Source organism: Anabrus simplex, chromosome 6 (genome assembly GCF_040414725.1).
Source record: "Anabrus simplex isolate iqAnaSimp1 chromosome 6, ASM4041472v1, whole genome shotgun sequence".
Lineage (NCBI taxonomy): Eukaryota > Metazoa > Arthropoda > Insecta > Orthoptera > Tettigoniidae > Anabrus > Anabrus simplex.
The window spans coordinates 287,070,864-287,082,101 of NC_090270.1; the positions used below are offsets into that span (position 1 = coordinate 287,070,864).

Below are 11,238 nucleotides of genomic sequence, written 5' to 3' on the forward strand. Positions count from 1 at the left end.
CAATCACAATGCATCTGCATTTACGGCTGTCAACCAGGCGGCAGATTCCCTAGCACTTCTTTACCCAGTCCATTCTGAGATGATTTTAAAGAAGTTGGACGTTTATCAAACATTTCAACTGATACATTATTTTAGTCCTTAATTCTTCATATAAATGAATATTGGCCCCAATTTGTCCTCTTCAGTTCTAACCTTCATTTCATTTTATGATCTTTCCTATTCTTCAAATTCTTCGTTTTCTAATGTCATTCAAGATTCTCTCCACTGAGAGCTCGGCTCATACCGCTTAGTCTCCTTCCTCGTAAGTATTCCACGCCCTAAGTTTTCAATATTTTCGTAACACTTCTCATGTGCCGTAAATCACTCACAATCAAATTTTGCAGCTTTAATTTCGACCTTTTCTGGCATCAAGTACCGGTAGTATTGGTAAGTGTCCCATCCACTGCAACCATAGTCTAGTTGTGGTATTACCAGAAACTTATACTCTCTCTCCTTTGTATTCTTACTTCAACTCCTAAATACACTGAATACCTGAAGAGATCTACATCCCTTATTGTCAATCCGGCTTGTGTTATTACCCCATTGAATACCTTCCCTAGGGACTTGCAGTGATGCCCATGTGTTACCGTCATCCCACCAACACAGTACATAAAACTGAGAGGACTTCTCCTCTTTGTTAAACTTACAACTTGATTTTTAACCCCGTTACCCATCATATTATTTTCTGCTCTCCACCTCACAAATGTTGCGAGAATATTTTTCAGTCACTCACAATCCTATAGCTTATTCATTACTCGATACAGTACTACATAATCCGTAAAAAATCCTTATCTATGATTCCACTGCCTTAATCACATCATATACACACATAAGAAAACACAATGGTCCAATGACATTTCCCTGCCAAACCCCTCTTCATCATTACAAGGTCAGGTAACTCTTCACCCACTCAAGAGATCTGAGTTCTATCTTCACTTCCTTTTGTCTCTACCTATTTTCCTCATTTTCTTCACTAAACTATCATGATCTACCCTGTCAAAGGCCTTGGATTAGTCAATAGCTATACAGTTCATTTTAACGTCCTGAATATAAAATATCAGATATATCTTGCTGAAATCTTACAACTTGATCTTCAGCGGAATAACATTTTCTAAACCCGAACTGCCATCTATGAAATCAATCAGTAATTTCGCAAACGTGTCTAATGTAATCAGGCAAAATGATTTCTGTACGCTTACGTAATGACACACTTCAAGCGGACTGGTTTGTAATTATCTCCTTTTGTTAACATTGATGCATTCCCGGCCCGTACTTGTACATATGGTATAGGCATTGGGCTTATGCCATATGACTATAGGGTAGCTATGGGATGTCCACTCTCGCTATTGCTTCGGCGCCTGCACACCAATGATTTGGTGGAGGTATGTTGAAGACACATTTGTGGTATGGACAGAATTCCTGAGAAAATTCATCTATTTCTAAACCACCTAAATTAGCAACATCCTCCAATAAATTCACTATGAAGATGAAGTCGGACGAATGCCTTCCTTTCTTGGATGTTCTAGTAAGAAGGAAACCGTACGGTTCGTTAGTACATACCGTCTGTCGTAAGCCTACCCACACAAAGCGCTATCTCTATGCAGACTCTCACCCCCATCCAGCACGAAAACAGGGCACGACAATCACCACGAGAGCGACACGAATTTGTGAGCCATCAAATATTCAAGAGGAGATGTACACACTCAAATTCACGTTTACGGGTAATGGTAAAAACGATGTACACAATCATAGAGCCCTGCATGCCTGATGGACAAGTAAGCAAATCTCACAGAATGAAGTTGTGAAGGGAACTGCCTGCCTGCCTTGCATTCACAATACCACAGATCGAATTGCCACGGTCCTCCGCAAGCACGATATTAAAACCGTGATTGGCACGTCACTAAAATTGTTCAGAGTTCAGGTAAAAGCAAGGACAAATTGTCCCAACTATTACACTGTGGGATGTACAAAATTCTCCGTACATGTGGCAAGGTATACATTGGCCACACATTCCGGTCAGTTGGTATTTGTATGGATGAACCCGAAATAATTATCTGTCTAAGCCAGCCAGACAAGTCAGCAATAGCTGAGCGCACCTATCGTCGGCTCATGATGTCGTATTCCAAGATGTTCGAGCTCTTACCCACGCTAAACACTCCAAGTCTAGGATTATACGGGAAGCTGTGGAAATACGTAAAAGTCCTAACAAGTTCAACAGAGACACTGGCTATCAATTAAGCAATACGTGGTTGCCAGCCATTAAGGACTTACATAGGTAGTTTTCTTCCCTGCCCTTTCACAATTGCAATTTTGTTTCGGTGTTTTCTCATCATCAGATGGTTCATTCCAAGCTACTGGGCGGGTTGTCTGTGAGGTTAGGGGCTCGCAGCTGTAAGCTTGTATCCGGGAGATAGTGGGCTCGAACCCCACTGTCGGCAGCCCTGAAGATGGTTTTCCGTGGTTTCCCATTTTCACACCAGGCAAATGCTGGAACTGTACCTTAATTAAGGCCACGGCCGATTCCTTCCCACTCTTGAGCCTCTCCTGTCCCATCGTCGCCATAAGACCTATCTGTGCCGGTGCTACATAAAGCAAATAATAATAATAGTAATAATAATAATAATAATAATAATACCGAGCTCGATAGCTGTAGTCGCTTAAATGCGGCCAGTATCCAGTATTCGGGAGATCGTGGGCTCGAACCCCACTGTCGGCAGCCCTGAAGATGGTTTACCGTGGTTTCCCATTTTCACACCAGGCAAATGCTGGGGCTGTACCTTAATTAAGGCCACGGCCGCTTCCTTCCCACTCTTGAGCCTCTCCTGTCCCATCGTCGCCATAAGACCTATCTGTGTCGGTGCTACATAAAGCAAATAATAATAATAATAATAATAATAATAATAATAATAATAATAATAATAATAATAATAATAATAATAATAATTCCAGACTATGTATTAACTGTGATAATTTCATAACGTGTATACAGCGATTATGTACCCCTCGCACCTTCCCACACCGTTTTGCATGATTAATCATCTTTCCGGTTTCTCCACACGCACTTTCTTTGCATTCTTCAGCTCTGTTTTATTCTATTCTGGGTGTCTTTCGTTGCTCCTTATTTTATTTTTATTTTATTTATTGTTTTCTACTTATTTCTTCTACCACATTCCTCCCTGATACGTCTGATGACCTATCTGTTATTTCTCAGGCACACAAGGTGTGATGGAAGATCTTAATTGGAGCTTAATGGTGTCGTTATCTCCCGCCTGGAACGCTAGCGCTGTGCCAGCATAAAGGGAGCCATCTGGTGACGAAAGAGTATACCACTTAGAGCGACACACGGTTGAAACTGAAAGTCCACAGCCTGTTTCCAGTCATTTGACCGGTTCAGGAATGGAATGAAGCACCGTCTATCGGCGAGGATAGGAATTGCACCGGCTGCCGAAGCCTAACGCACTCCTCTGGGAAAATGATTAATGAATGACAGATGAAATAAAATGATATTGGAAAGTATTGCTGGAATGACATATGACCGAGAAACCGGAGTACCGGGAGAAAATCCTGCCCTGCCTCTGCTTTCTCCAGCACAAATATCACATGGAGTGACCGGGATTTGAACCACGGAAGCTGCGGTAGAGGTCTTCCTCGTGAACATTCGAGATATTGTTCTGAAAACGCGGCGCAAAGTTCTCTGCGAAACACAAAGAGTTTCACCTTGTTTTCATGACACGGCATAAGCCCAAAAGCCTACATGATGTCTATCTGCTTGCTGTATATCTCTTTCCTTTGTACACTGCGGCTACAACTGCAATTCTGAATTCAATTGTTACAGCTCCTTCTTACAGACGGTCATCGAATAAGTGGTTTTTAGATATACCCACGGCCTTTGTAATATATCAGGAAATCTTATCCATCCCAGCTGCTTTTCTGGTTTCCAACTGTTATATTTTGTTGCAAATATCTTTATTATCAAGTTAGAATTTCAATATTTCACCGGTATTTGTCATTTCCTCTACCTGGACATTACCTTTATATCCAAATATCTTTACATACTGCTGACTAAATTATTTCTTTCTTCCGTAAATCCTCATGTATACACACCCTTTGGTCTTTTATACTCCAAGGAATGTCGCTCCTGCAACCCGTTTCTGTTCTGAAATGCCTGTACATTCCGTTTCATGTTTTCATATTACAAACTCGTCATCATGTTATCTTTAGCTGACTTCTTCGCTAAATTCAACTTTTTCATAAGTTCGTTAACGTCTCCATACTTCCATAAGCGCTCCTCCTTAGTGCCTGTATTTCTCTGTTATAGTGAAGTGTTTTCACTCTCACCCATCCCATAAGCCGATTACATTCTCCACTGATAATGACGGCTTCTTGCTACTTGTCGCACTAACACATCGAATATTTTCGGTGACGATGAGTGAGAAAGTAGCGGCCACCATGACCTTAATTAAGGTACATCCCCACCATTTGCCTATTGTGAAAGTGCAAATCCCTCAACTGGTATCATCTACGTTTCTAACGTAACTGATATCATACGTCTGTCAGACTCCAGATATTTACTTTTAAATTAAAACATTTGTTCTTAATTTTTTGTTATTTATTCAACTTAATTCCTTTAAATATATGTTTGCAAATATGTCAGTGCAAACAGTAGATGAAAAAAATTACAAACCCAGAAAAAAATAATAAAACATTAGAATGATGCTCCAAAAATGTGGACGCTTCTGCTTTTCTTAAAAAACTAGAAATTATGATTATTACGATTATTTCGCTGATATAACAGTATTATACAAAGACCATCCAAACAAATAAAACATAAAATTACTGGAAAGCTCAAAACATAAATTTAAATTTTAAGGTTCAAAGTCACTGTTTGTTAGAAAGCACAATTTTCCTTATCACAGGATATGTTACTTTATTATTTTTCTCTCTCTTTTTTTTTTTTTTTGGCGCACTCCAAGCAGATCGGTTTTCCTCACTTCTGGCACTGGTACTTCGTTCTTCTTTTCAGTTGAGGATCGCAAATGTAGCACGTTTTACGAACCTCGAAGAATTCAGGTTCCTCTTGTTCGTCATCAATCTGATGAATCCTCCTCATCCAGAATGTCAGTTCACGTGGAATTTTCTCCACCTCAGTAAGCTTCCGATGCATTTGAGGATATACCAGTGACTTGGCAAGTGTCTTCATAAAATCAAGCCTAGCCATTATCTCAACAAACACTCAATACTGAATAACGTCATTCGCGAACAATTGTCACGGAACTGGTATCATACGTCTGTCAGACGGCGCGATAAGTTTAATACTCACTTATTCAAGGTGAAACAAAGCGAGTGGTACATCACCTTCCCTGCAGGAAAACAACACTCCAACTGAGAGGTACACAAAGGAAGAAAGCAGTAGGCTGAGGATAGGAGAGGGGATGGCCTTGGGAAAAATTTCGGCCGTCTCACAGACGTATGATACCAGTTGAGGGAAATCTATCTTCAGGGCTGTCGACGGTAGGATTCGAACCCACTATCTCCCGAATGGAAGCTCACAGCTGTGCTAGACTACCTTTCCACCACATTTATTTTTAACTACGACGAAGACAGCCTCGTGATCCGTTATAGCATCTACCACTTCACTATCATAACAGAGCACATCTGGTTTGATCGACACCACGTATAGAATGTTCTTCCATCATTTCCTCATCCGCCTGTCCTTCCGAGATTAACGTATTTACCATTTGTTCTATCATTCGTCCCTGTTAACGTTCGGTAAATTTAAATCACCTAATACAAGCACTTTCCTTTCCATATCACGTACCACATAGCTGCTTATATTTTCAAAATATAATTGCATCATCATCATCATCATCATCATCACCCTTTACAGGTCTGTATACTCAAGAAACATCAAGTTGCCTGTAATCTTACATCTAAAATCTCATGGTTCACATTCTTAAATTTTCCATAGCTTACAAATTCTTCTACCACCAGATTGAATACTCGCCCTCGTTCAAGTCTATTCTGTCTCTACGATAAACATACTGGGAGAAAATTACTCCTATTACAATATTTGGTAAATTAATTATATTCTATTGCTTACAATACTTCTACAGTTTACCACTAATAACATTATATCGTCCTTATGTGACTTTCTTATCTTGTACTCTCATTACCACTCACTAGGTCATCTCGTCTCCCTATGCATAATGATCCGTATCGTTTCATGGCGGCAGAGCTATTATTTAACGTATCATGAACGATGTACCGGGATTCGAACCTGAAAAGCTGCGCAAGGAAGCTTGGAGCTCGAAGTGGGCAAAGCGAGCTAGTTTGGGTGTGGCGTATGTGAGAGCGAAGAAGCCAGGGAAAACAGACAGAACGACTCGATGCTGTCTGGGGATTCGTAGATACCACACTTACTAGAAGAAACGCGGGATGAAACAGGCCAGGCAGGGTATGAAAATATGGTGAAAATTACTCATGTGAGCAAATGTCTGCAAATGATAAAATAATAGAAAATTGTGAAGTAATTTACTGAGTGTCTCGAGATAATCCGTTGCTCTAAGTGTAATTGCCTTTCTTCATATTATATGCGCGGGATAATCGGAACCAAGGTTTAGTTTTCACAAAGAAGGAGTTCTGTATCTTTGTTGTTCCTCGAGCGTGGCGTCTCTTTCGAGAACGTATAAGAGGGGATTGAGAAAAGACGCGGGGTGCATTGGAAAACGGTGATATAGAGTGCGTCGTTAGCTTGTAGCAATAACACAAAGCCAGAGTTATAGTAGATAGTGTTGGTCAGTTGTTACCATCCGTAGCCTGGAGCAATAGCAAATACACAGAGCTATGAAGAAATATTTTAATAAACTTTGATCAAGAAATCAGTGCTCAGATTTGAGCCTCAATTTATAATAAATACTTTCTACCTATGATTATAAGCCCTACGGAACGAACTATAAGCCCGGATAGGAGAGATGTTCTATAGTTTCTTCAATCCTAAACTACGATATGCTGAACTAGGACTTTAATTGTGTGCGTAAAATTGCAGTTATTGTCGGTACGGGGATCTGTGACAACTAGAACTGATTAAGCACGAGAACTTCCCACAAACCAGGCACTCAAGCAGACGGCAACACGATGAACCATACCATAGAACTGAACCGAGGACCAACAGTCCAGGACGACGCTAGCGAAATGTTGGGTTAAGTCCATGTGACCACTCCAGGATGAAGGAGCCGTGAGGTCGCAATGTAACAAATAAATTTGAACAGAGGTTTCTTTCAGCATGAGAGAGAGGAACAGTTCAGCCTCGCATATAATTTCTTTGTAGATAAACGTTCATAATGCCCAAACGGTGATCATTTAAGTATGTTTAGGATTAACGCATGTGTTTGCTGTGTTATTAGCTTGGAATCAGTTGTGTATTGATGTTAGGGTATTTGGTTTAAATTAGGTTTGTGCTATTTGATAGAAGTAGGCTTCGTGCTGGCTCTGGGTTTCACCCTCTCACAATGAGATGCCCAGACCTGCACCATGCCATCTCATCCACTAGCCCGTAGACCACTACCCTACTGCATTGTGCACAGAGCTATCGCATTATACCTTAGAGTTGTTACACTCTAGCCACCCTCCCCTCCTGTAACAGAATTACCTAAACCCAACAAGAATCCAACCCACTAACTTAAGCTTAGAATCTGACCACTAACCTACTTTAGCCGGGGGTCGAACCCTCGAACTTGAGCATGGGGCCAGTTAATTTATATTGAGATAAGTTTGATTGTGAGGTCATAGGATACAGCAAGCCCTGTCCTTCATTACGTCATCACACTTTGTGCTGGGCCTGCTCTTCTCCGTGGTGGTGGCTGAACCTACTGACAAACGTGAGTTGGTTGCATGTTAGTATCTCGCGACCTATGGAACACCTTGTTATTGTTATATAAGTCACAAATTCCAAACTTCCATGTTTGTGAAAACATCGCTCAATCGGAAAGCGTATGTTGACTGCAGTTCAACTTATCATGGGCTTTGCCTGTGAGCAGTCTCACAATCACGGCCTCTGAGACTATATAAAAATCAATATTGTGTCCTTTGACAAGAAATTGAGTATTTTATACCAAGAAAAACTTGTCCGCAGTTGTTTATATCCACGTTCTGAGAGCTTCATCATTTTATGTAATACTATAATCGTATTCACGTTTATGTTAACGTGGTTTATTGCAGTGGCTATGCTTATCATTTCGATGTGAATAGAATGTAACGCGTACTACAGCAAGTAGATTTTTCTACAAAAATCATTAGCAACTTCGGTTAACAGGGTACGTTCTTAATTCATTAGACAGTCTTAACTGAACCACTCGTTCGCAAGAAAGAAAAGAAATGTATGAACTTACCTCTGTAGCATATTGCTGGTGTGTAACACTCTACGGTGTCGGTAGCTCTGAGGAAGGAAGAGTGATGATGATAATGATGATGGTTGTTGTTTAAAGGGACCTAACATCTTAATCATCGGCCCGAGGAAGGAAGTGGTCTCCGCCACAACCGGCTGTGGTTGTCGAGCGAGGACGTTATCTACAGACTTTATGATATGAGCGGTCGATTGTTTGTTAGCAGTTCTGTGTTACAAATGAAGAAAGAGGGAGATTTTTTATTCACTCATTTATCGATACGGCAAACTGTGGGCCACGCGTACAAAATCCATCTGCCATTCTGCCACGCAGACTAATACCTTCTCTTTGCACATTCGTCTCCTTTCTCGTTCTTTCGCCGATATGTTCCGTAGCTTGGCCCGTGGCTTTTCGGGTGCATCCCCTACTCCCACAAAGTATTTCCTGAATGTCGTCCTGTTCCGTATCTCTTCCTTCTTGACAGTCACTTCTGGTAGTTCATTGTGCACCTGTGTAAGCGACCCAGGCTGTTTTTTCCACTTCTCCTCTAGTAGGAGGAGTATTTTGTCTCTTGATTTATCCTTTTAATGTGTCCATAACAGGCCATTCTCCTTTTCCTCATCGTCATCGTCATTTTTAAACGACATTTTGAGCGCGCCTGATGTAGGATGTCACAGACTCAATGAAAGGTGTAGAGACATAGGGCTGAATCCAAGGAAGACCACGACTCAGAATGTTGTATGCTGACACTCACGAACTAGGAAGCAACCACAGTAACCCACACCACGAGCGAGTAAGTTGGAAGTAACATGGATGAATTTATCGAGAATGAGTGACGATAATGTTCCTCGTTAACGACCAGCACGCTTTTGAAGCCCAACTCCTTGTCAACACTGTAACTTGGAGCACAGGTGATGAAGCTACAATAATGCTATAGGATCAATGTTTCTCAGCTTCTCTTGCGACTTTTAGAGACATCGACCTACTGAATTCACTTAGGAACAACGTCCCTTGTAACTCTGTTCCCATTATATCACCATTAAATACCATCTGACTCAAGGGGATTTGAGAACCTGTTAATTAAGTTGGATTCAGAAAGCCAGTGCCTTAGCAGTCTGAGCCACCTATTTCGACGATTGCGATAACAAACCTACAACCTGTTTTCCAGTCATTGACCGGCTCAGGGATGGAATGAATGAAGCCCCAATCTTGCGGCGAAGTTAGGAATTGTACCGGCTGTCGAGGCCTGTCGCACTCCTCTGGGGCAATGGTTAATGACTAACAGATGAAATGAAATGATAATGGAGAGTGTTTCTGGAATTAAAGATGACAGGTAAACCCGGAGTACCCGGAGAAAATCCTGTCCAGCCTCCGTTTCGTCCAGCACAAATCTCACTTGGAGTGACCGGGATATGAACCACGGAACATAGCGGTGAGAGGCCGACACGCTGCCGCCTGAGCCACAGAGGCTACACGATAATAATAATAATAATTGTACCGGGCGGTACACCTCCACTCCGCTAATTTAAAATGTGCGCCTGTTGAAACTCCTCTGCTGGAGGAAGTCTGAACTTTATTGACGGTATTAATTTTCTACCTTCTCAGAAGATGTCACTACCTGTAAATTTTGGAGTTTTAGAACTGTGTCATTTTTGATGTGTTTTTGTTTCGCTTGAAGTAAGAAGTGTGAACTTTCTCTTCTAGAGGACACTACTGAAGATCTACAATAGTGCAACCTAGTGCGGAGTCAAAGAACTATTTTGTTGGAGAAAATTTAATTTCAAGAGTTTGTTCTTTGTTAAATTTCTTTCTGTCTTTGTTTAAGTTGGCAATATTTACCCCTTTCTTCCCCTTGTTATGAATGTATCCAATCCCGGAATTCTTCTATTAATTTCTGACCAATCTGGAGTATCTTCCCCCAACTTGTATCGATTGCGGGGTCATAGCCAATAAAATAATTGTGGGCGGGTGTTTTCATTCCCCTAACGCCTAGAACCTTCCACGAGAGGTTATAAACTGCTGATTTTTGGGTCTCCGGGCCACTTTTGTTCCATCTTTCAGTGTGTTAAGTACATAGCAGGGGGCGGGAAGCGCCTCTTTCTTCGGCGGCGGTCAACAACAAGGTAATGGCCGATTAATAACTTCTTTCTTTGCTAGCTCAGCAGTTTACCTTTCGGGGCGGGTTCCAAGCGTTCAACCATGTAACCTTTTCCTAAAATGTAAAAACAACTGGTATCTATTCTATTTTCAAACGACATATCGGGATAGAGAGTGCTTAACCCTCTCGAGCTCCCACTCACATCGTCTTGAGGTGAACTTATTTTTTCTCAACCAATTCTTCCGTAATATAATGTAAATTGCTATTAAGTCACCTCTGTAGTATGGGATTAGCCCTTGTATTAACGGCCTAGTGCCAAGTAGGTCTTAAGCAAAGTGTATTGGGAGTGCAAGTTCGCCTCCTCTCAAATTGTATTTTAGAGGTCACGCATTAACCTTCTTGTCATTTAACAGACCTCAGTAGGTTGGGTATTTTACCCCTGTGTATATGTCCTTTGAGGACAGCTTAAAGGTGGAGTTCGGAGTGGCCTATGATAGGCTTGTATTTTAGGGGGAAGTTGCCCTTTTTGAAAATTGTGTTTCTGCCTCAAGGAGGCTTTTGGGTGTAATGGGAAGCAAATGTTTCTGGCATGTTTGGGGGTTTTCGGCCCCTTTGTTGTATGGTGTTCATTGTAAGGTTGGGCTCATTGCTCAAGAATTATGTTTCTGACTTTTGAAGCCCCAAATGGGGTACCTTTGTAAATGTATTTTTTTTCAATCG

The 11,238-nt window shown here is 41.3% G+C and overlaps 1 protein-coding gene across 1 annotated transcript in view; it reads right to left on the reverse strand.

Annotated features, from left to right (window-relative positions):
• LOC136875985 (uncharacterized) overlaps window positions 1-8,464 on the reverse strand; it is a 56,075-nt gene extending 47,611 nt beyond the window's left edge. The window contains exon 1 of the mRNA XM_068228118.1: window positions 8,427-8,464. Within this exon, the coding sequence (XP_068084219.1) occupies window positions 8,427-8,437 (11 nt within the window). The 5' untranslated portion in view covers window positions 8,438-8,464. The remainder of the gene's footprint in view (window positions 1-8,426) is intronic.
• Window positions 8,465-11,238: the final 2,774 nt, after the last annotated feature.